General features: G+C 36.2%; 1 protein-coding gene across 1 annotated transcript in view; it reads left to right on the forward strand.

Annotated features, from left to right (window-relative positions):
- The window catches only part of LOC145996519 (CYFIP-related Rac1 interactor A), an 85,690-nt gene extending 62,124 nt beyond the window's left edge, over positions 1-23,566 (forward strand). Inside the window, exons 4-7 of the mRNA XM_083133048.1 lie at positions 14,308-14,387; positions 14,911-15,037; positions 18,685-18,755; positions 22,275-23,566. Of these exons, the coding sequence (XP_082989174.1) occupies positions 14,308-14,387; positions 14,911-15,037; positions 18,685-18,755; positions 22,275-22,341 (345 nt within the window). The 3' untranslated portion in view covers positions 22,342-23,566. The remainder of the gene's footprint in view (positions 1-14,307; positions 14,388-14,910; positions 15,038-18,684; positions 18,756-22,274) is intronic.
- The last annotated feature ends 3,423 nt before the right edge of the window (positions 23,567-26,989 follow it).

Here is a 26,989-nt window from a genome sequence, read left to right on the forward strand (position 1 = left end):
ACAATCACATGGTTTTAAATTATGCATTTTAAGCCAAGGTGAGTCATGATCTAAGTATGCAAATGCAGTTATATAAGTTATGTTTGTAAATATATTTTCCAGGCATGCTGAATCCCTAGTGGGTTTATTATTCATAAGTTAAACTGCATAAGCAGATTTATAAATCGGATGACACTTTATCTTCTTTTACATCAAAGTGAGAGTTAGATCACCGCCAATTACAATACTAAAGTTTTTCCTTTGAAACCTACTGAAAAAATCTAGCAGGTCCTCAAGTTTTTAAAGAAAAACAGTACGATCCCCATTTGGTGATCTATAAAGCACAACTATTACAAGTTTGAGGTTTCCAATAAACAAACCTGCTCATATTTGAGGTGTGTGCAACTTACTCACATTATGTATATTAGAAGTACAATATAAATATATATATATATATGTACTATGAAATACTTAAGTTTTGTGAGTATCTGCTTTTTGAAGAAAACAACGTTTCGGGATCCTACTTTTCCATATCCGTTCAACGCATACTTCGTAACAGAGAGCAAGGCAGTGTGAAGTGGTTTTTAATGTGTTTCGGGTGTAAAGGTTTTTTTTTTTTTTAGATTTGGGGTTTTCAAATTTAGGATTAGAACATGGAAGGTTTTACGTATATGGGGTCAGTTAATATTGAGTCAACTTTTTATCCTTTTTAACCTGTTTTATATGCCACCTCAATCCTTGCCTTAATTGACGCAGCTATGTAGTGATCATACTGGCCTAGACGAAAACCTGAAGAAGGGAAAAGTAGGATCCCGAAACGTTTTTCCACAAAGCAGATACTCACGAAACGTAAGTATTTCATAGTATATTTATTTTTATATAAGTAAACGTGTAGCTTCAAAGTTTAATTCACTACAGATAATCAAAATCTAACTTATGACTAGATCTCGGATTTTAGGTTTTTAACCTATTTTTTCCTTTACAGGTATGAAAGAAATAATAAGTTATGTCGGTGTTTCTTTAAAAAATGCAAGGACTCATGGAAGTTTTATAGGACGTAAAAAAACCTATTTTGCTTCTTTTTAGAACCTATTTTAGGTTTATGCACCTAAATGAAGCCTTCCTTTTTATTTTTTTATATATTTTTAAAGGTTTTACAGGATTTTTATGTCGCAGAGGCATTTGCTTTGTTTGGTCACGAAAAATTCAATGAGGAACGTGTTTGAAACATAGTCTCTGTCGACTTCCCTTCCTCCAAGTCCATGGTGATTTTTCAAAGCTCAAATGTCTGGTGCCACTGTTACCTGTACAGTCCAAAGTAGTCTGATCTGTGTGGTCTTGCTCACTTTTCGCATCACTTCGGTGCTTTGTGGCATTCATGCTTTGCAAATTAACATTTCAGCATTGATGTTTGCAGCACTGACTATGTTTCTGTTGAAATATAAGATGATCGTCACAGACAAAATTGCAGAGTGTGACTGGATAACATGAAAACAGATTTTTGCCTAAGTATACGGCGAAGAGTGGATTTTAATAGCAAATTTCCAATGGTAAGTTCTGCCATCGCCGAAGGGTTAGGCAACACACATAACATTATGCAAGATATAGGTGTCCCATTTTCATTGGGACTATACCTAATAATCATTTTTCAGGAATTTTGAACTATATGAAGTTTTTTGAACCTACTTCAAGATTTTTGAAGCCTAACTTATGATTTTTAGGATCTTTTTAGGATTTTTAGAACCTATTTTAGGGTTTTTCAAACCTATTTAAGGATTTTTAGAGCCTATTTTAGAAACCTAAAAGCACAATTTTTAGAACTTAAAAATCCGAGGTCTGCTTATGACTGCCATGTATAAATGCATTTATTATATTGACACTCCACCATGTTGACTTTGTTCCCTACTATAACTGTTAACCAGATAGAAGTCATCTAGTATTTTGAAGGAAATTTGACTTGTGTAGAACAAAATGCCTAAACGCCACCACGAGAATTCTTAAAACCAAGTTTTAACATCTGATTGCAGAGTATAAAAATGTTAAATACTGGTTTACCGATGATATTGTTAGGCATACTTAAAACGTGTTAAATAAACTTATTTGTATTTACACATAATTCAGTTTTACATGTAGTAATTTTTATAAGATACAGTTGATTTTTACCTAACCTATCTACAACAATCTCACAGAGGTGACAGTTTTCATTTGCTACTGGTTGTCCATGGACAACAGAAAGAGAAAAAGTTCATGCTTGACCAAAAAGTAAAATGTATACAGGAAGTGGACGTTAATCCAAATAAAACTAAAAATTAAATAGCTACAGATTTAGGCATCGCTTATACCACACTTTGCAGTCATTAGTAAAAGAAATGCTATTTTACACGATTTTTTAAAATTGGGTAGTAAAACTACAAAACTATAGTGTCTACTCTAACTCTTATTATCCATTTGCATTTAAATGTTGACTATGCCTGGTGTGCATTTTATAGCAAGTATTGATCTATCTATAACTGTTACATTTTCAAATTTTTTACATACACTGCTGTACATTATATTAGCTTTCTCTACTTTGACATTAGACCAGTTATTCATCATCATTCTTTGTAGTTTCTTGCCTCTGGCTGGGTCGGCATAGAAGTAAAGCCTTTTCATTTTTCCTGATCTTCACCACTCCTCTGTTTCCATGATGTTCCAATCTTGTCCTCTTCTCCTAACTCCGCTATCTGCTCTTTCCACAGACATTTTGTCTCCCCCTTGGCCTTATTCCCACTCCTTGTGCATGGTAAGCTTTTACTGGCAGTCTTTCTGCATCCATCCCCTTCATGTGTCCGAACCATCTCATCTGTGACTGATCTATCCTGTCCTGAAGCTTCACCACACCCACTGTCTGTCATTCCTTATTCTATCCCTTCTAGTCTTCCCCAATGTACTCCTTAAAAATTTCATCTCCACTGCCTGCATCTTTCTTTTGTCTCTCTCTGTCATTGTCCAAGTCTCTGCTCCATATGTAATTATTGGCACATAGTCTGTGTTATATATTACCTTCTTGCACTGAATTTCATTTCTGCCCTTCTGATTTCCTCATTCCAACTATGTCTGTACTTCTTCTTCCCTGTTCCCCCATATTACTAAGTCACCAGCAAACAAAAGGGCCTTCATCTCTTCCTTTCCTATCTTCTTCCCCACCTCTTCATTAATTGAATGAAATTAGAATTTTTGGATAGGATTGGAATCCCACAGATACTTCATATTGTTAATATATATATTTGTGAGAGTGGGTGGGCAGTGGGAGGCGGTAATACGTAAAATTGAAATAGAGAAAACATCTATTTGTGCCCTTGGATTTTTGGAAAGTTCACCTTGAAAACTGGGAATTATACTTGAATTTTATCGGTCCTAGAGCGGCCACCCTGTAATTGCTTCTCAATTTTTTAATTTTTTTTTTTTCATGTTTTGATGCAAGTTTCCATTTGCACTATATTTATACAAGGAAAACATATGGTTTTGAATAGCAATGTGACTTTTCACTCACATTTTTCATGAGGTTGAATTATAAATAAATAGAAGAAAAAACACTTGACCAAGGCTTCCATGAATAGAACAACTGGGCCTCTAATCCTGTGGGCATCAAAGGGAATGAAGCAGTTAATGCTACTGCCAAGTCTACTGAGCAGATCATGCACCTTCAAAATACTAGGTCATTCAAATATGACCGAGACTGATTTTTTTTTTCATACAACCTGCCATGCGCAGCAGTTGTGCATCCTCGGGAGAATAGCCACAACCCACACCCTCCCTCCCACAGAGGTTAGAACCTGCTCAGTCGTGTCTGAGTGTTGCTAGTGTGATGAGCAAACAGAAGGTGCCATGGGGCGTGGAACAACCCATTTTGATCAAATTTCTTGTTGGGAGAAAATGTACAGCCATCTGAAATTTTGCAGAGACTAACAACAGTATGGGAAAGAGTGTGTTGCCACGTTCCTCGCGTGAGCATCTGCCAGCTTAGCACAGTGTAGAGACAATGAGATACCTCTGGGCACAGACCAAGGTTACTAACGCTAAGAATATATGAAAAGAAACAACAGATTTCACCCACTACGGAGGGTACAATTCGTACTATATTCTTGAATAATTATATACAAGTGTTAATATCTTTGTAAATCCTTTTATACAATATTATTCTTCTATTGTGGCTAATCTTCTTTATGCTTCTTCTTCTTGTAATCAATATAGCCTCTTCTTCTTATGGCCTCTTAATTAATATGGCATCTTCTTCTTATAATTAATATGGCATCTTCTTCTTATAATTAATATGGCATCTTCTTCTTATAATTAATGTGGCATCTTCTTCTTATAATTAATGTGGCATCTTCTTCTTATAATTAATATGGCATCTTCTTCTTATAATTAATATGACATCTTCTTCTTAATATGGCATCTTCTTCTTATAGCCTCTTAATTAATATATCATCTTCTTCTTAAGGTGCCTTCTTCATGCAATTAATAAGGCTTCTTCTTCTTATAATCGCTAAGGCTTCTCTTTCTTGTAATCAATAATATATCTTCTTCCTTTTCTTTGTCGATCCAAATTGACGGAAATAAAATCAATCCCCCAGATAAACAAAGAGAAATGGGTTAGTTAAAGATCGCCGCCTAGCCGGCGCTAACCTTAACTTGGAGCTACAGTGTATGCGCTTCCAAATGTGCTTGGGTGCTGCCGTGAGATGGCGCTACACCTGGGAAATAACAACCCAAAAGCCACACGAAACTCTAAGTTCGTGGGAACCGAAAAAGACACAAAATCGAAATTACAATTCGACTTCATTACTTTTGTATATTAATCACTTATGCCGTTACTGAATGATAATTCCCCTTTTCTCCTTATTTATATCCTGTTATTATTTTAAACTTATTTATTTATTTCCTTTTAATTAGTATTAATATATACAATCGCTATTTCATCACATCTGCTCTTTCCGTTGTCTCTATTTACAATTGTATAAATTCTCCTGGGTGGTGCCATCTCTTACTCACTTTCTAAACTGCTTTATGCATCACCTCATATAACCGTTGTTCCTTTTGCATGCTGCCATCTATGATCCTTTATTTCAAAGAACAACAATGCAGTTTGTGTACGTGACACAAAATTCCCCTCCTCTGGGCAAAATTTTTCCTTTTGAGAAGTTTCGTATGCAAGGAAAAATTTTCTTCAACATCCATTCTTACTATTCTCTTCTCATGTGTACTTTTCAACATTTGTTTAACGTCTTCCGTACAATTATATCTTTTTACATTATCTAAGTTTTCTCTTCTTACTTCCTTTGTCACCATATCTTGTATAACTATAGTGTTTCTAAACGTTTCTAATACACTATACGGACCTTCGTATTTGAAAAACAATTTTTTAATTGTACGGTCAATGGCCTTACTTATTGGGTGTGTTTTACAATAAACTATATCACCCCTCTTTACTTCTATCTTCTTTCCTTTCGCTTCCTCTTTTGACATCCTCTTCTTTCTTTTGTTATACAAGTCATTGAAAAATTATTTCCTTGTTCCTCTTTCCATAACCTTCTTTGGCCATTCTAAATCATCAAAAATCATCGGCTCTGCCTCATATCCCAAGAAAATCTCTATCGGGCTCATATTCGCCTCAGCTGATATAGAGTTATTTAATAACATAACTATCCTGTTAATTACTGCATACCACCTTGTATGATGATCATGACAGTACATTCTGAGTAACCTCACAATCTCTCCATTGTAACGTTCAATTGGATTTGAACTTGGATGATATCTTGTTACATTGATCAATTTTATCCCTTTGAAATATGTATACTCCTTGAAATACTCTGAAGTAAATTGAGTCCCGTTGTCTGTCAACATTTTCTTTGGGCTACCATAATGTTTGATAAATCCTTCATCCAACTTCTTGACTATCTCTTTGGTTGTGGCTTTCTTTAAAGGATAGCACATGATAAACTTGCTACATATGTCCACACACGTCAATATGTACAAACATCCCTTAGACCTAGGTAATGGTCCAATTAGATCTATCGAAACCATATCTAATGGCCATTTAGCGATAATATGTAATTCTTCTTTCTTAAATTTTATCTTTGAAGGTTTAGTTTGTATGCAAATTGTACAATTTCTAACATGGTTAACAACGTCACTCTTCATAGTCTTCCATACGTAAAATCTTCTAGCTAATCTCAGCGTTTTGTCAACTCCGAAGTGGCCAGATCCTTCATGCACGATCTCGAGTACTCTTATCAAAGTTCGTGGTACACTAATCCTTACTTGGTTCGGATTCTCATAACTAACTTGGAAAACGATGCCATTTATAACTTTGTATCTTTTCTTTATCTTAGACATCCTTGTTTTCTTGTTTCCTTCCTCTCCTTCCAACACTTTGATAATCTCCCTTAGTTCCTCATCTTCCTCTGTTCCAACTCGCCATTCCTCTTCTTTAATACCATTCACTTCTTCCTCAGCGATAGCGTTGATTTCTAGCCTAATCACTTCCTCTGGTTCCTGATTTCCCTTTAAAGGTGCTCTACTTAGAGTATCTGCAACATGGTTTTCCTTTCCTTTTATATCTATGACATCAAAACTGTACTGTTGCAGTAATATTGCCCATCTCGTAAGCCTTGCATTCCACTGTCTTGCAGAATTTAACCAAACTAGACTCTTGTGATCACATACCACCTTGAATCTTCTGCCTTTCAGATATGCAGAAAACTTTTCTATTCCAAATATTATCGCCAAACACTCTAGCTCACTTATAGTATACGCTCTTTCAAAGTTCTTCAAGCTTCTGCTAGCATATTGTATTATATTATCTTCATTGGATTCGTTTTTTCTGAAATAGGTATGCTCCCAATCCAATGTTCGATGCATCTGTGCCTAAAAAGAACATTTTCCCAAAATCAGGTTGGCTTATGGCGGGCGCTTGTATAAGGTCTTGCTTAAGTCTTTGGAAAGCCTCCTCTTCGTCTCCTTCCCATTTCCATTTTATATGTTTTCTGAGAAGTTCATATAATGGCTTGGCTTTGCTTGCAAAATTGTGTATAAATTTTGATCGCCAGTTACATACTCCCAGGAATCTTTGAAGTTGTTTCCTTGTGTTTGGTCTTGGGAACTTGCTTATAGCGTCATTTTTGTCTGGGCACATCTTTATTTCACCTCCAGATACCACATGACCTAGAAAACGTATTTTCTTCCTTGCAAAAGAGCATTTTTCCAATTTGACAGTTAATCCTGCTTCTGCCAATTTACTTAATACCCAATCTATTTTTTCTATGTGTGTCTCCCAATCTTTTGTATGTATACACATATCATCCACATATATAGCAAGCCATTCTCTTGTTTCTATACTAAATATTCTGTTGAGAGCCGTCATAAAAGCTGATACTGAGGAATTTAAACCATATGGAAGCCTTCTAAATTGAAATAACCGTGATCCATATCGAAACGCTGTATATTTTCTAGACTCTTCTTCTATTTCTACCTGAAAGTATCCCAAAGTCATATCAAATGATGTGAAGTATATGCTGCCTGAAAAAGTGTGTAGTAATTCATTTATTCTTTCTACTTGATTTCTGGGAAGTAGCACGTGTTTATTTAGCTCCCTTAAATCCAGTACGGGCCTCACACCTCCGTCCGGTTTGTCTACCACGTGCATTGGGCTTACGTGTACGCTATTGGAGTTCTCTATTATCCCCCAACTTAACCATTTCTTCAATTCTTTTTCTACAGCTTCTCTCTTTGCAAAGGGTATAGGATATTGCTTTGACACTATTGGACTCGCTGTGTCTACCTCAATCCTATAGGTGTATACATCCGTCACTCCTGGGCGTTGGCTAAATATTCCCCTATGTCTCAACAAAATATATCTTAAATCTTCTTTTTAATTTTCCGAAATCCAATGACACTCATCCACTTTAGCTTGTATTTCTTCTTTCGATGCATTGTATTTATGGTCCTCTCTTTCGACCTCCTTTTCATATTCACTTTTACATTTTCATTTTCAATTATATCATCGTAGTCTTTCTTCTTATACACTGCATCATGTTTCTGATATACAAGACTTTGCTTCCTAATGCCTATTTCGCTCTCGGAACCTTTTATTTCATCCTCCATAGGGATATCTACTTTCATGTTCTCCATTGATTCTAGATTTAACCGTTTTTCTTTTATATGTATGTGCCCATTGTAGTTTTCTAAGAAAGGTACTCCTAGGATTATATCACACCTCAAACCCTTTATCACCAGAAATTTTACTTCGAAATTAGCTCCTCTAATGCTCATCATGATGCGTACCGTGCCCTGAATCTTGTATTCTTCATTTCCCGCAGCCATAACTAATCTGACTTTGTCCTTTTCAGAAGCGTCTAATTTTGCTTGTGGGTATTTCCCTTTAATTCTTTTCCAATATTTATAGCTCATTACTTCAACGACACTCCCACAATCGATCAAGCATTTAACCTTAATTTCTATTATTTCTGCTTCCACATACAATGATCTTCCAGGTTTTAAATTTTCAAAACTCGGCTCTCCAATTAAAAATAACTTCAGAATTCCTTCTTCATTTATCTTATGTTCTCCCTTCATATATTCATCATTTTCCTTTGCTCTCACACCTGGGAGTTGCTGCGAGAGCTCTACAAGTTTAGCCTCTCCACCGATTCCACGTTCCTCGACTCCTCATTTATCTGCTGCCATCCAGCATTTCCTACTTCGTTCTGCACTTGGCTTCTGACTAATTCCACTGCTTCTCTTCGCTCTTCATTTAACTCAGAATTTCCCCTCTCGTTCCTCTAGTTGTAATTGTTTCCTCTAGGTTGCCTTTCATCTATCTCCATCCTTCTTTCTGAGTTTCTTCGATTCGCATTTTGCCTATAATCATTTCTTCCTCTATATCCGCGGTTTCCTCTCCACGGTCCTGTATTCCTTCTATCATAATTTCTTTGCTCTTCCTGAATATTATTTCGCCTTCTGCCGTTTCCGTTATCTTCTAAGAATCCTCTTCCTCTGCCTCTATATGCATTTCTGACTTCTATGTTCCTAATCCCGAATTCTTGTTTCCGGAATTTCTGCTCTGGACGTTGTTCCTCTTCAGGATGATGCCTCTTAGGATAATATCTACCTTCCTTTTCTTATCCCATGACCTTTGAGTCTTTTTCAGCATGTCATCTGTTCTGAGGTAGTCTATCAAATCGTCCACCTTCCTTATTTTTACTACAGCCACCGCTCTTTGTGTCCATATTGGTAGCGTTTGTATCACTTGTCTAACCAACTCTTCCTCATTCCACTTTTCATTCAAATTTCTGAAGCTCCTTAACGTTTCCCATGTGTGTGCTTCCAAACTCTCAACCTTGGACCAATCTATATATTTTCTTTTCAATGTCTCCTGTTGCCTTTCCTTAATTTCCTCAGTGCAATAATATTCCAAAAATCTTTTACTAAACTCTTCGAATGTTCCAAACTTGTGCTGATTTAACTGATACCAGCCTGCTGCAGACTTTTCAAAACATCCTTCAATAAGGTCCAGTATCATATTTCCTGGTATCCTCATTAGCTTCACGTTAGTTGTTAGTTCCTTCAGGAATTTCCGTGGACACTTGTCAGATATATTTCCATTAAACTTGGGCAAGTGTTGTAATTCATTAGGCTTAGGAATTCTTGTCTTATATCTTCCCTCTTCCAAATTACTTCCGTTTACTTTGTCCAACCATCTTCCATTGTCACTCCCTTCTTCACTACTTTTCCATTTCCTTTTCTTCCTCTGATGATTCCTTTTATGCTTTATTTCCTCCTCTGTATTCGATTCGTCGCTACTACTTTCCTTTTTTATTCTGATCTCTTCATACTTTTCTTTTCCATCATTTCCTTCTCGATTGAAACCTCTTAGCTTATCTTGTATTCTCATATCCTCTATTTTAGGGATTATTCCTTTCCATTGTACTTTATTCCCTTTCTTTCCTTTGTCGATCTTACTTTCGATGGTTTGCATCTTCTTATTACTCTCCTCTAATTCTTCCCTAACTTCTGGTCGCTCTCTAATTATCATTTCTCTAAATTTCAAAGTTTCTTTTACTATTGTTTCTTCTGTCACAATTTTCATTTCTTCTAATCTGTTTTCTACTTCATCTATTTTAGAGATGTTAATATCTATCTGCCCCTTGTTTGCCAAAATTTTGTTTTATAAACTCGTACTCCTCTGCTTGCATTCTTCATTCACTCTTGAAGCTTCCCTTTCGATCTTTCTATTAGTTTCTTCATGTCTTTCATCTGACATCCTTATCATTTCTTCTATCTTTCGATTATTTTCTTCCAAACTTTCTTTAACCTCTTTGCTATTTTCTTCCAACCTTTCTTTAACTTCTTTGCTGTTTTTATCTTGGCTTTCTTTTATTTCAATCATCATTTTCATCAACATCTCCATCGTGTTTTGTTCTTCTTTCTTTCCTGCTTTTTCCTTTAACTTTGCTTTTCTGCATTCCTTGCATTCGTATCCTTCTCCCCTTTCACATATCTTCTCATATTTTCTTTCCGGATTCCTTCACATAACCAGTGTTTCCTTTCTTCACATATCTTACACTGTATTATTTCTTCCTTATTTCCTTCTTCACGACAACATATATATTTTTCTTCTTCCATTTTTGCTTTACTTATCTTTATAAATTCTTATTCTTCGCGTTATTTCAACCTCTGGTCTGTATCGAGCCCCACACGTTGGTCGCCATTAATCAGTGCCACGTTCCTCGCGTGAGCATCTGCCAGCTTAGCACAGTGTAGAGACAATGAGATACCTCTGGGCACAGACCAAGGTTACTAACGCTAAGAATATATGAAAAGAAACAACAGATTTCACCCACTACGGAGGGTACAATTCGTACTATATTCTTGAATAATTATATACAAGTGTTAATATCTTTGTAAATCCTTTTATACAATATTATTCTTCTATTGTGGCTAATCTTCTTTATGCTTCTTCTTCTTGTAATCAATATAGCCTCTTCTTCTTATGGCCTCTTAATTAATATGGCATCTTCTTCTTATAATTAATATGGCATCTTCTTCTTATAATTAATGTGGCATCTTCTTCTTATAATTAATGTGGCATCTTCTTATAATTAATATGGCATCTTCTTCTTATAATTAATATGACATCTTCTTCTTAATATGGCATCTTCTTCTTATAGCCTCTTAATTAATATATCATCTTCTTCTTAAGGTGCCTTCTTCATGCAATTAATAAGGCTTCTTCTTCTTATAATCGCTAAGGCTTCTCTTTCTTGTAATCAATAATATATCTTCTTCCTTTTCTTTGTCGATCCAAATTGACGGAAATAAAATCAATCCCCCAGATAAACAAAGAGAAATGGGTTAGTTAAAGATCGCCGCCTAGCCGGCGCTAACCTTAACTTGGAGCTACAGTGTATGCGCTTCCAAATGTGCTTGGGTGCTGCCGTGAGATGGCGCTACACCTGGGAAATAACAACCCAAAAGCCACACGAAACTCTAAGTTCGTGGGAACCAAAAAAGACACAAAATCGAAATTACAATTCGACTTCATTACTTTTGTATATTAATCACTTATGCCGTTACTGAATGATAATTCCCTTTTTCTCCTTATTTATATCCTGTTATTATTTTAAACTTATTTATTTATTTCCTTTTAATTAGTATTAATATATACAATCGCTATTTCATCACATCTGCTCTTTCCGTTGTCTCTATTTACAATTGTATAAATTCTCCTGGGTGGTGCCATCTCTTATCACTTTCTAAACTGCTTTATGCATCACCTCATATAACCGTTGTTCCTTTTGCATGCTGCCATCTATGATCCTTTATTTCAAAGAACAACAATGCAGTTTGTGTACGTGACAGTGTCTTACGAGTGTCTTACGAATCCGTGTGTTTGAGTGGTATAAGTACTTCAGAGCGGGTTTGAGTGGTATAAGTACTTCAGAGCAGGTTTGAGTGGTATAAGTACTTCAGAGCGGGTTTGAGTGGTATAAGTACTTCAGAGTGGGTTTGAGTGGTATAGTACTTCAGAGCGGGTTTGAGTGGTATAAGTACTTCAGAGTGGGTTTGAGTGGTATAAGTACTTCAGAGCGGGTTTGAGTGGTATAAGTACTTCAGAGCGGGTTTGAGTGGTATAAGTACTTCAGAGCGGGTTTGAGTGGCATAAGTACTTCAGAGAGGGAAGAGAGTGCGTGGAGAATGAGTCCCAGCAGTCAATCACGTGAGTGGCGGCATACCAGGTCTCCCAGACCCAAGAAAGCGCAGAGGACCCGTTCGATAGGAAAAGTGATGGAAACTCTTTATGGGACTGGCCAGTCATTGCAGCTTATTACTCAGAACTCCTGACAGCAGAAGTGAAGGAAAAGATCCGATCCAAGCAGAAGAGACTTGGAAAGTGGGTAGGTAGCCTGCCTTGAAGACAATGCACAGCCTCATACAGCCAAAACAACTATGGCAACCCTCAGCAAATTGAAATGGGATTTTCTGTCACACCCGCCATACAGTGCCGATTTGGCCCCAAGTGATTTCTACCTGGAAGGTACACTTGGAAGGCATGTGGTTTGTGGATAACAACGCCGTCATCGGCAGTGTTCAGAGTGGATACGTAGCCAACCGCGTAGATGCTTCCAGGACGTTGGAAAAAATGTATGGACTCTGGAGGGGACTACATTTAAGGGTGACATGTGCAAATAAGTATTTGACAATAAATGATTTGGTAAAAAAAAATCAGTCCCGGTCATATTTGAATGACCTAGTATGTTTTCAATTATTCCTCCTAGACGTCTGACATATAGTGAGATGAGGTAACGGGGAACAAGCTTTGCACTATCAAGCTCACCGGTGGGGCATGGTGTTCCTCCCACTATCCCTCCAGCAGATGTAATATTAATTTTGCTTCATATTGAACACAGCTGTTTCATCCATAATCATTTGCTGCAAGTGCTAGATCATCCTCCACTCCACTCTGCTGTGTAATATTATTTTCAGTGTTCGGAACATTCTTATTTAACTTTTCATCTTCCTGGTTCCTTGTCATCCATTTGGGAAATTACAGTGTTTTAACTAATAATTTTTGGATTTTTTTAGAAGCATGGGCCTTCAGGTAGTTTTATAGTCTTTCCCTACCCTTTTGATAGTAGCCCCTGTAACCAGAGTCAAAAAGTGCAACAGTGTCATATACTTCATTGATTTGGTGTCTGCACCATTTGCACTATTTTCCGGAGTGGTGTATAGATGCAGTACGTGCTACCAATCAAATGAACTTTTAAAGCAGCAAACAGGCATTTGTTGAATCTTCTGAACTCTAACGCCACTTTTCTTGCATATAGGGTCAGCACCAGCTTGATTCTGGGATCACCCACCTAATGTCAAAAAGTGCACCGAACTAGATGGAGCAAATATGTTGGTGTGTGTGTCTTAAGCACCTCCCTTTATGATCTTGCACTTTTAACTTTTACCAAGTGGCTTTTACACCCTTTTTTAAAATTTAGGTAAGGATTTTAGTGTGAAGGTTGCTAAGTAGCCATACATTTTGATGGCACCCATTAATTTTAATTAATTCATTCCCGAATCCAACAAACAGGGTTGCCACTGACCTGCAAATCCTGGAAAATTGGAAAACTATGTATGAATATAAATTTCATCCATTTTATACAAACTGTACCAGCTTCTTGCCAGTCCATGTAGTTCTGTTGCCAATACACTCGTGTGGCATTTTGGCACTAGATATGGCTGATTCGCTGACGCAGCCCCCTACCATGGTCTGTTTTTTTTTGGGTAGGATGCTGGTCGAGTTATGCCGTTTGCCCTTTAACCATCTTCGGATGGGATACATACTATGCAAAACATTGTTCAGAATGAATGATGATCTGAACGATAGATTAAATTTAATAGCAAGTGCACGTTAACATGTATGACTTTGTTTGTTAGTATATTAAATTCCTAATTTACTAGAAATTTATTTTAAAATTGGCTGGAAAATTCAGAAAAGGAAGTAATTTGCTTTTCCAGAATGACTAGGATCCCTTTGAAACACCTGTTGGAAAATATAAAAATATGTACTTTTATTTCTATTCAATCTTTGCAAGTTGTCCATGTAACCACAGGGCATTTAAAATTAAACTCCAGTGTAAAAGTTACTTTTTTGTTTATTTGATGTTTTCGCACATACACGTGTCTGATGAGAATCACATGAAACTTTTATTTTTTACATTACCATAAAATATTCAATTATCATATCCATTGAAAAATTATATTCATATCTGCTTTATAATTAATTTCATGTTTTAGAATGAAGATATCCCAATAGAAAATACTACAGAAACCCTGGGTACGATGGCTAAAGTTTGCCTGAGGATGCTGGAAAATCCGTAAGTATCTGCTTACAATCTCTAGGAGGTTTTTAGGTTAATTTGTAATTATTGTTTATACTATCCCAGTAATACTAATATAAAATACTAATTAATGACTTCCTTAAGTGCCTTTTTTTATTTATGTACATACCTAGATATAGTGACAAGTTACAAGAAATTTTAATGATTTGCTTTTATTATTACTTTCACCAATGATTTAGTAAACACATCTCCAAAAGTAATCAGAAATAAGGGAAATTAGGGAAAGTTCTGAATAAGTGGTTGGAAATTGTGAGTAGTTACCAAATGATACAATTTTTTTTAAGATGTGAAATATTAATTTTAAACATTATTCGTAATTAGTCATTTTACAAAATAAATTCCAGAATTCTTTTAATTTGCTGAAAATAGCATAATCTTTGAAACGGGATGAACTTTTGTCTTGATTTTGCTCATGTAACATTTTTTTTGTCAAACAGTGTTTGTGTGGTTAATTTTAATGATCATGTAAGATTCTCTGCTAACCTTGTTCTGATTACAGGAATCTGATTGCCCAGTTCCAACGCGAAGAGACTCAGTTGTTCGTCCTTCGAGTGATGGTTGGCTTAGTTATTTTGTATGACCACGTTCATCCCCACGGAGCATTCGTGAAAGCTTCTAATGTAGATGTAAGTGCCTTTTTTATAATTCTTTTGAAAGTAGTTTTCTTACCATATTTGATAGGATTCAGATTTGATGTATTGTGTAAATTGTTTCAATTTTTCATGCACCTGCCATGTTCTGTTTTCTTGAATTGCACCTCTTCCTTTGTACCTAAAGACTGAACCCTGTGAATAGATGGGTGAGCACCATTTTTGTCCAGCACTGTGCAGGAGTGTTACCAGTTGGAAGAGTAATTTTATTTTGTTCCGAGTAGAGATTTGAAGTTGTATACCATAGGGTCATGTGGAAGCGACTATTGCAGTGAACTGTGGGTACATATAGTAGGGTGAGAACCAGAAATACTTAACTCCAATTTATCAAATTTACACGAGGGAGGAAATAATGTATTCTTAGGAATGTCTGAAAAAGTACAGACAGCAGCAAAAGAAAACATGTGAATGCTCTAGAAGGAATTCTAAGCATATGTACTTTTTTCGAGTTTGAAATACCATAGTGGTTTTTCAAAACTAGAGGAAATTAAGAAATTAGCTTTGCTGGCTCCAGCCAAAGGACCAGCCCAGCCTTAATCTTAGAGTTCATGTGCAAGCATGCTACAATACACATATGGTTGTAATCAGAGGAATGTAAGTAACCCCAAAAATGCAGTGTTCAGTTTTAAACCTCTGAGGAGCTCTATTGGATTGAGATCGACATATCTCCACTTCTAATCCTTAGCAGTAAGATGGAACTACGTATCTACAATATTATTATTTTCTTGTAGTTTACGGTTATTACAAGCATAAGAAAACAGTTTTTCTTTGTGACGTTTCAGGAGAACACACGCTCCTTTCATCAGACATTTATTTTCATTTTGACTAAAGATATAGTTATAACAATGGTTAGTAATTTTTAAACAAAAAGAATCCGTTATATAATGGACGTTGTCAATGTTACATTGTTGTAATATAGCAACTTAACTGTGAAAAAAAGCAGTCTGTTGTATTTTTATTTGAGATTTTTTAAATTATGAATCCCAAATATCATCAGGTAATTCAAATTCATCATTGTTTTCACACAGTCTCTTGATGTTTTCTGTTACATTAAATTTCAAAGATGGTGGCTTACTCCATTTGTGAAAAAGAAAACTCCATACTGGATCTACATTACCATTTTCATTATTTAATTTATTCCAGTGTTCTTCTGCAATGATCGAAGCTTCCCAGACATTCAACTCTGTGTTTCCCGTTAATCTTTTTAAAACCCTTCTCTTTTTAATCAAATGTGTTCTCCTGAAACATCACAAAGAAAAACTGTTTTCTTATGCTTGTAATAACCGTAAACTACAAGAAAATAATTCTATAATGCAAGCAATGCGTACATTCAAGAAAAACTAGTATCTACAATATACTGACTTTTTAAAATTCAGACATTCCTAAGAATACATTATTTCCTCCCTCGTGTAAATTTGATAAATTGGAGTTAAGTATTTCTGGTTCTCACCCTACTATATGTACCCACAGTTCACTGCAATAGTCGCTTCCACATGACCCTATGGTATACAACTTCAAATCTACTCGGAACAAAATAAAATTACTCTTCCAACTGGTAACACTCCTGCACAGTGCTGGACAAAAATGGTGCTCACCCATCTATTCACAGGGTTCAGTCTTTAGGTACAAAGGAAGAGGTGCAATTCAAGAAAACAGAACATGGCAGGTGCATGAAAAATTGAAACAATTTACACAATACATCAAATCTGAATAAAACCACAATTATGAAATGAATGACAGATATGGGTAAATCCCTCGTGCATCAGACAGAGAGACGATGTTCTACCTGCTTAACATGACTAGACAAACCCCTTCATCAAGACTTTGGTTGTAGGGTTCCCAAACTGACTTAGCTGTGCTTCTGCCATTGTCCCTGTTTAACTGCCGTGACTCTCCCTTGCTACAGCCTTTTATTTCCAAAATCTTTCTTCTCCATCAGCAAGAATTTAGTGTACTGGGTGACGTGAAAATCAGGTCTGTTGCTTGCTTCCTCATTTTTGTGTTATTTGATGTTGCAGTTATTGGTTTTCAGATTATTTTGAAGAACCACTGTCTTCAACACAGGTTCCAAATGCCGTAGCCTTTTTCAAAATTTTGAAACTTTGAACGTATCCTACCCTAAATCATGACACGCCAGCTCAGTACCCACACAAAAGAGAGTTGTCAAAATAATGATACTGAAAATTGACAACATTCAGTTCTTCTTATTGGAGTTGGAATGTATTTTTTACCTAGATGTCGTAAAAAAGGATTACAGTTTATTTTTGCACTCCACTAAAAATATTATTTTAAATGAAAGCACAATATATACCATTCTACATAAAAAGGGATACATTAAATTTCATATGAAGTAAAGTAAAAATGCAAGAAATTTAATGAGTTTGTTACTGCTTAAGCCCAGATTGCATTATTGCAACAATCGCTGCAATGTACTGCCAACACTCGTGGAGGGAAGGTAAGGTAAAAGGTGCTTGTTCTTTCTTTCCTCTAAGCTGCACCAAATAGTCAATTGTTGAATGTTTTGTTTAGGGAAAATACAGTTGTACAAAATATTTGATATCGTCAATAAAGGGACCAGAAAGGAAAATGTTTTTTAAAAAGGGAAGTCAAAACCATGTAATCTTGTTGGTGGAAGGTTATTATCAACAGTGTTATTTATTCCATGATCTGTGTTGAAAAAAAAAAAAGAGAAGTCCTTTTAAAATCTGGTCTCTACTCATCAGCCGATAAAATGATACTCTCAAGACCACACAGTAGAAACACAGAAGCAGAAATCAAGGTTAATATACATTTTAGAATAAATATATACACACACCGTGGCCATGCAGTCTAAGGCACCAGGCTTTGAGCTTGGGCTATGGGACACAAATTGGTTCAAGTCTCCTGGGGTAAACATAACTTTTTGCCCGAGATTTCAGCCAGTGTATGGGACAGGTGGCCCACCATCACGAGGAAATTGAGGTGCTACAAATGAGTAGCGTAACCCGGTCATGGCAACCTACTGCAATGACTGGGGGATAGTCATGCTGACATGTTACTCCAGTAACTGGTTGTTTGGTCAGTAGTTGATAGGCCCCGGTTCTTCAGGGCTGCCGCACCAAGAGTTATTATAATTGAATGGTATAATGGCATGAAAACACACCCAGTGTCAGGGAATGTGTTAGGTTTCTCGGTTTTAAGAATGAATGATGATTAGATGAAATTTATGATGGACAAACACAAGAGAACACCCATGCCGAGATTGAAACTGTGAACATTCAACTGTGTACTCTGCATTTACTGTGTTCAATCACCGAGTCAACTCGTATTGTCATATTTTGCTTATTTGCCATGAGCCACTGTAGCATTCGACAAACTCTGACACCTTGTAATAAAGGGATCGCTTCGTCTCTTAAACTGTAGGACCAGTCCAGATTAACTTATCTGAACTTAAAATTGACTATAATAAACAAATTTTACATATTTGCTAATTTACCATAACCAGAAGTCATCATCATTTGCACAATTTTATTGTGCATTTATTGAATATGTTCATAGTTCATGTTACACCAGTTTCTAAACATTCTATTAAAGTGTTAACAAGTAATAAAATGTAATTGTTTAATTTTCTTTCTGTTCCACAGATTAAAGGTTGTGTAAAGTTATTGAAAGAGCAACCGACAGCCAGGTCTGAAGGTTTACTGAATGCATTAAGGTATGTACTGCATATGAAGTAATTTTCTCATGAACAATCTTCATTGTAAAGTGAAGAAAAGCAAGTTCAGATAAATATTCTTTCTCGACTTCTATTTCAAGCCATTTTCATCAAATGAGGCAATTTTCAGTTTTAATCCTGGTTTGTCAAAAATTACCCAACAACAAAATAGAATTCATGCCTATGTGCACAAGATTTATTTTGTTTTCAGAAGTAAGCAGAATATGTGGCGTATTTTGTGTTAAATATTCTTGAGATTTATTTTTAACATAATTCTGTTACTTTTAAAGTTTTCTTGCAAGGATCTTATATATATAAGAAAAATAGATCTAAAGGGCCTTAACAATTGTCCTTTATTTGTGTATGTGCCTCCGTGATAGTGTAGTGATTCGGATCCCACTTTAACTGTAGGCCCAGTCCCAATTAGCCTGTCTATGCATAAAAAATTCAATTTTTGTGTGAATTTGTAATTCACAATGTATAATATAACTGTGTCAAATGATACCAGTGATATTTGTATTGAAAGTATTGGTTTGGATTTAACTTTGAGTGGACAGAAGCCTTGCATTCTAGTAAACCCTCCCTGGATGGTAACTTTTCAAACTTGGTTCAAAGTTAAAAAAGAAAAAGGAAAATAAATAAGAAATAAAAAAAAAAACTTTGCTCAAGAACTTCTTGTTGTAGAGAGATGAAACTTTTTTTAATGACAAGGCTTTTAGTGCAGGTGAAATTTATACATTCTGCCTCCAAGTAATGAGTGTTAAAGGAAGAACTATTTGTAAAGTTTAAAAAAGTCCTTATTTTCCCCTAGTTACCCCCATATTATTATGGGATAAATTTATAAAAATGGCTGTAACTTCTAAACTGCTTCATCTTTTTTAAAAACTTAAATTCTACGAGTAAGAATGAGTAAAAAGCAACATTTTAAGCAATGTCTTGACAATTAAGGATTCAGGATCCAGATTGTCGAAATTTGCACAGACCACGTGGTAACACATGCCATTTCTTGAAAGTTATACACTATATTTCAGTTCTGTCTTTTTTGTTCATTAGTATACCTGTAGGTATTATACACTCGAATTACAAAACAATATATGCCGTTTGAAAAACCCCTTTGTTTCCTTTATGTTGCTATGGGATAAATTGAAGATAAAAGGCTATAAGTTCTCAACCACTGCATCTTTTTGAACAACTTAAATTCTGAATGTAAGAATGAGTAAAAAGCAACATTTTAGGTAACATCCAATGATTAAGGGTGCAGGAGGGGAAGTGGGGGCAAAGTCCCAAAGTTAGAAATTTTCCATAATCTCACAAAATTTCCGAAAGCCATAATTTCTATTTTTTTTTTCAAAAGTTGCAGCATGTGCATTACATATCCTCATAGAGTGGTCTTTTGTCGTGCTTTCCTCCAAATTTGGTCCATCCAGAGTCCATAAGGCCAATGCTAGAAGTGGAATTCTGGACATTGTCCAGAAGCTGGCAACACTGCCACATATAATGTTTTTTTTTTTTTTTACCGAAGATGTATGAGTCTGATTGTGGGGCACAATTCAGTGGCCACGGTGGCTCAGTTGGTAACGCATCTTGACTACCAATGCTAAAGGTCCCAGGTTCGATCCCCGGCCGTTTCAAATCCACGAACTTTTCTAACGTTGGAAGCAGCCCCGGTGCCCACCCAGCGTCGAATAACATGGGTACCTGGGGGAAACCCTGGGGGATAAAGGCGATCAGGGGTGGGATGGTGATCACATCACCCCCACTCACGACCGGATCAAGTAAGTGTGGGGCGTTACCCCCACACCCTCTATACGCCTTCATGGTGGGGTGCTATGCACAGGGGAGCACTTTACTTTTTTTTTTACACCAGTTGATACTTTTCTAGAATTCTGATTATCCTGGAAGTTAGGCAAAATTCAGTTTCCATTGATTTTGCACAAGTATTATGTGAAAAAACTATTTTGCAATTACATAACAGGTACTTTTCTAATCGGATGGAATATTCACCCACTAATATTAATCAATATTGTTGAACAACTTTTTAATTGTTACAATTTTCAAGCATCTGAATTTTCCATCACCATATTCATGCACATTTTGTAAAGATAATGAATTGAAATAAAAATGTTAATTAGCAGGCAACCTGTGCTATACCAACAGCCCAACTTAATTTCTTAAACAAAAATAGCTATGGACAATTAATTCCATTGCTATCTTAGCTGTCAGTTTCACTCCATTGTTGTTTCAATCCTGATTATTTTGAAGTTTCATATACATTTGTGTCAAAATGCTGAACAAATAAAATACATTTTTACAGTAGTGTTTGGTATAAAATAGCTCAAAATTATTGCAGAATTCTTCCATTTTTTTATTAGCTTTTTTAAATATAATGTGATAATTCATGTATCCTTATTGTGTAAAGTGTCTCGCACTGTGGTCATGCGGTCTAAGGTCCTAAGATTTGAGCCTGTGTATGGGACCAGGAGCATCGTGGCCACCCACCATCATGAGGAAATTTGGGAGGTATGAATGAGTAGTGTAACCTGGTCACGGAAACATACGACAATGGGGGGGCTGTAACTGGCTGGCAGTTGGTAGATAGCATTGGCCCTCACAAGCTGTTAAAACAATACTTATGCAAAATAAATTGAAACTGAAATTTGCATAATTTCCATGATAATGAAATTCGTTGACAATGATTTATCTACAGAACCCAAAAAACACAATCCTTTTTTATTTACAAAGTTCCAATTTATGGCCACTGGCTCTGAAATTGCCTCACAAAATGACCTTGCACCATTTTGGATAAACCCCTGTTCTGCAAAAGTTCAGCATGGCATTTTGCATACCCTGCAAAATATCAAACTCTCAAGTGTTGGCTGATATCTGTGAATAAATTCAATCCAATTCTTTCCATACCTATACATTGACATTGGTTCAGCTGTCCTTTTTTCTAAGTTTGTTTATATAGTGAAAGGAAAAATAAACTTCCAATTCTTTGGGAATATTTGTAATTTTATTCATGTTTTGGCAAATGAGGTGTGGTAGTAAATAATTACAGAGAAACTTGGTACTCACATTTTCCGCGAAGCAGTTTTCGTTTCAGTGTTGAAAATATTAGAACAAACAAACAAACAAAAAAAAAAAAAACAGCTCCGCAGAAACTGTGACTACTAAGTTTCTCTGCAATTATTGTAATTTTATATTATAATTCAATATTAATCAATTCCTGTGTACAAAGACCACATATAAAGTTGATAATCAGGTACTGAGAAAGAATCCTTACATGTGATCCAGTGTACATCGTGCTGAGACGCCAAGGGTCCCAGGTTCGAATCCCACTCAGCCTGGTTGTTTGTGAATGTCCATTCATCACTCATCCCCATCTTCGCAAATTAGCAAAGAGGCACAAAACGTGAAGTAAAATAAACTAAATCAATCAATCTAATCCAGCGTAATGCTCCATGTTTTCTGTACTTCACACTTCTTTCTTCTGTTAATTTGCATTTACTTGTTTTCTAGGTATACAACCAAACATTTAAATGAAGATTCTACACCAAAGAACATTAAAAACCTGCTGGCTGCGTGAAACATATATTAACTGCCAGGGGGCAAAGTCAAAACTCCATTCAAAGGAAATCTGGAGATCAGGATTTTGTTTCTTCGTGTACATAAAGCAACATGGTTTCTAGTGAGATTAATCAGTGGTGCAACTGATAGTGAAATATGACCAAGCGAAGAATGTTGCCCATTATATTGAGAATTGTGTTCAAGAGTTCCATATCTTACATACAGTTGAGCAGTTGCGTTGAGTGAAAAGTTCACACTGTTCACTGCCATAAAAATACTGTCAACGAGTTGTAACCAGCTTTACTACTTTTTTTTAAAAATTTAAATAAGAAATATTTCTAAGATGAAACTTATCTATTCAGGTTTTCTAAATTTGCTTACATATTTCAGAAGACCTCCGAACAAAGGTTCTTAGCTGGTCTGTTCATTTAGAGTTGTACAGGACATGCCACAAACATTACTATCGATTCTATGTGCATAATTGTTTTATACATGAGAAAGTACCTGTATTTAATTTTATACACGAGTTTTATCTGATGTCTCCAAGTGATCCAAGAATTCAATTTAAATAGTGTTACGACTACCAGCACAATTAATTTATTTCGTGGTATATTGTAAAATATTGTATAACATAGTTTATACTCAATTTAATTGTGTATTGTTGTGATGCTCTTTTTGCGTGTGTTTTGTTAATATGTGATTGTAACTTTGTACGAATGATCCGGTGCTTTTTGTAACTAGTTGCATAGATGAAATCGAGATGTTCTTGTAAGGGATTTTACTCTTAACCAATCTGTGCTGTTCATAGAATTTTATGTTCGGGTCGGAGTTGTCGAGATTAGAAAAAACAGTCAGTATTTGAAGCAATAGGGTGAGATTGAAGATATCAAGGAGAGATTCTCAATTATTCTTCTAATTAATGATGCAGATATTTGCAAAAGAATAAAATATTACCTGACATTACTGGAAAAGTGCAAATTAACTAGGATTTGTGTGTGCTGGGTTAATTCCAGAAGTGGGGTACCAGATGTTGTTGGTGTGTTTTAAAGAAAAACAAATATTTACATGTGAATCCATGTTACTAAGCATAATAATGGATAATAATATTGGATTTTAAAGTTATAGCATAACTAAATTTTATGGAAGTGGATGTTATCTGAAAGATAAAAGTATTTATTTGGAGATTTTAATATTTGTTTACTATCAATATGATGCACAAAGACTTGCAAATAAAATAATCTGTTCAAAGAATGTTATAAGGTTTTCCTGTTTGTTAAAAAGAAGCTGGTGAGTTTTCTCTCAAAGAACATCTGTGATTAAGTATAAAGAAATATGACATGTTGCTCAGTTCCTGGTAGAGGTGACTAAGGAAAATACTACGTGCGAGTGTACTGAGGCATAGAATGCAAGCGTTAAGTGTACAAGGACTTAAGTCTTCCAACTCCATGATATTGTTTAATGGACAATGCAGTTTCCCCATATGGTTTAGTTTAAACTGTAGGTCCCATCCCAATTGCTCTAAAGTTACTCGATGAAACTGAATTATGAGCAGCGTTTAGTTTTGCATCTCCCGTTTGATTTGTGTGGGTTTGAAAAATGTCAATTTTTACTTGTTAGGAAGAAATTAGAAAATATTTCAACCTAGTAATTTGCCATATTTCTTAGCATTTATCACAAGTTCTTTGAAAAATACTTTTTTTTTCCTTAAATGAATTGTAATCTGTTCAAAAGTTATATAGAAACAGGTTTGTAGGTGTTTTGCATGAAGGCATATAGGGGGTGTGAAGATGATCAGGGCCGAAGGTGGGGATGATGTGATCAGCACCACCCCTCAGGTACCCCACTTTATATGATGCAGGATGGGTCCTGGAGCTGTTTGAACAGGTGGAAAAAAATCCCGGTTCTCTCCTGCTGGGGATTGTACCTGGGTCTCTCACAGCAGAAGTATCAGTGAAAGTAAGTAATATATTGATAATTGCAAAATCTACACCAATTTTGTTCTTGTTCCGGGAGTATGCAACCAAAAATACTGCAGATGCATACTTTGGCATTATCCTTTCTGTTATCAGTTTTCTTAATTCTAGCCATGATCAGGTAAACTATCCCCCCCCCCCCCCTCTGTATTTTACTGGATATGGCTAATTCAACCCAAATAGTTCTATACTACTAGGGGAACACAGGGCACAATGGGGTACCGGGCGGAATGAAGTTCGACGTTTCTCGGTGTCAAGGAGGTGCTGCCAGCGAGCGGCAATAAGTAGAACGAGACCAACCTGTTACTGCTGAAATACGGCAGCCCCCGAGTCTAGTTTTCTTGAGTGTTGGTACATGAAGTTTGCGTTGTGTGATTTTTGGCTCCTGTATTGTAACTTTTGATGATTTTGTAACCAAGGTAAGGTATACATACTTGTTTACATTACAACTATAGTTAGTACATGCTTGAAGTACGTTTAATTGTGTTTAGTTTTGTGTAGTTAAATGTTTGTTTAATTATCTTTCTCGAGTGACCTTACCTCCCTAACCTGAATCGTGTCCCTGGTGCAGAACAGGTGGGGTGGAATGGGGAAGTACCCCATTCTTCCCACAATGTTTCTAACTAAGAGATCGTTGTTAGTAAGCCCCTAATTTTGTTTTTCTTTCGATTTCAGATATTTCAACACTATAAGAAAAAAACAAATGGGCAATCATGGTCTACAGACGCAATGAACAATGCTGTCGAGGTGGTTATTTCTGGCCAATCTGGGTGTTTGAAGGCTTTGAACCAATTTGATGTTCCCCAGTCTACTCTGGAAAGACACGTTAAAAAAGAAGGGACAACCCTGACTACAAGATTGATAAAACGGCTGGAAAATTTAAAACCGTTTTTACAGAAGAGCAGCGTTAACTACTTAAAAACTGTGGAGCCTAGGTTATTCGGTCTAACAATGAAAGACTTGCGTAGCTTAGCTTATCAGTTGGCTGTAAGAAATGGCATTGGTCATAGATTTCAAAATGGAATCACAGGCCAAGATTGGGGCAATAGATTCCTTAAGAGACATCCTACTTTATCTGTTCGCAAACCCGAATCAACATCTGTTGCAAGAGCCATGGGCTTTAATAAAGTAGCTGTAGATAGGTTTTTTCGTCGGTAACGAATTTACTCGACAAGCACAAACTAACGGCTTCTCAAATATTTAATTGCGATGACACGGGCATTTCAGTGAACCCTAAAAACCAATCAAAGATCATAGCTTGCAAGGGGAAACATCAAGTCGGATCATTAACAACCGCAGAAAGGGACGAAACTGTAACTTGTCTTATTTGTATGTCTGCAAGCAGAGCTTACATGCCCCCGATGCTCATTTTTCTTCGAAAGAAGAAGCAGAAAGAATTTGAGTTGGGATTGCCACCAGGAGGTTGGGCTGAGATGCACAGCACTGGATGGATGACTGCAGAGTCATTTCTTGTATGGTTTTGAAAATTTGTGGAATTTTCTAAGGCATCAAAAGACACCCTGGTTCTTCTTATATTTGATGGCCACGCAACACATACCAAGAACCTTGACGTTATAGACTACGTGAGGGAGACTGGCGTTTCGTTGCTATGTCTACCACTACATTGCTCTCACAGACTTCAACACTTGATGCTTCTTTTATGAAGCCTTTAAGTCTTCATTACAGCGATGAGCTTCGAAAATGGCTACGAAGCAGCACAGGGCAAGTCATAAATCTCTTTCAAATTTCAATGCTTTTTGGATCAGCTTTTATCCAAAGCGCAACAATGAAAACTGCTATTAATAGTTTCCAAGCTACAGGAATATGGCCAACTGACACATCCATATTCACAGACGCCGATTTCCTCCCAACAGACACAACTGACATTGGACTTGGTAGGCCTTCAACTGAAAAAGTGATCATATCTGGAGCTGAACAATTGGAATTGCCTTCGCCTAGCACACCAGTTACAAAGGACATGCCTATCAAGTTGGATGATAAAACTGGCGAGGTTTCAGCCAGCTCTAATGATGACATGCCGGCTAAGAAGGTCCGATTTAATGAGGCTAATTGTGCCACTCCTGGGTGCTCTTGGAAGACAACTGACAACAGGGCCTCTGCATTTCTTGTTTCACCTGAAATTCTAATGCCTATTCCAAAAGTTAAAGAAGGTCCGAAAAGGACGAATCGGAAGAGGGGGATGACCGCTGTCTTAACAGATTCCCCATACAGAAAAGAGTTAGAAGCCACTATTAAGGAAAAAGAGGAAAATAAATTTGCCAAAGAAGAACGAGCAAGGTAAAGACTGTTTTTTCCATTCTTCATTTTATTCTCTTTCTTAAATAAAGGAAAGTGCCTGAAGATAAAGGGAAAAAAGAAGCTGAAGAGAGTACCCTCAACTTACGAGAGTGATTCAGAGGATTGTTCTGCCTGTGAATGTTTATATTGCAGCGACTTTTATTCACAGTTGAAGGTTGGGTCGCTTCTTTCATGTGCAAAAAATGGGCACACAATTCCTGTGCGGGAATAGATAGCGAAGATGATGAGTGTGTGAATTTTGTGAATAGGCTTAAGAAAAGGACTCAATCAATGAAAACTGTAGTTCAACCTTTATAGTCACTTAAAACTAAATAAATATAGAGCTCACTTGTTTTTTCTGCATTTCCACTAGTTTTCTATGCTTTTATAATTACT

This window comes from Lepisma saccharinum, chromosome 1 (assembly GCF_977018435.1).
Source record: "Lepisma saccharinum chromosome 1, izLepSacc3.1, whole genome shotgun sequence".
NCBI lineage: Eukaryota > Metazoa > Arthropoda > Insecta > Zygentoma > Lepismatidae > Lepisma > Lepisma saccharinum.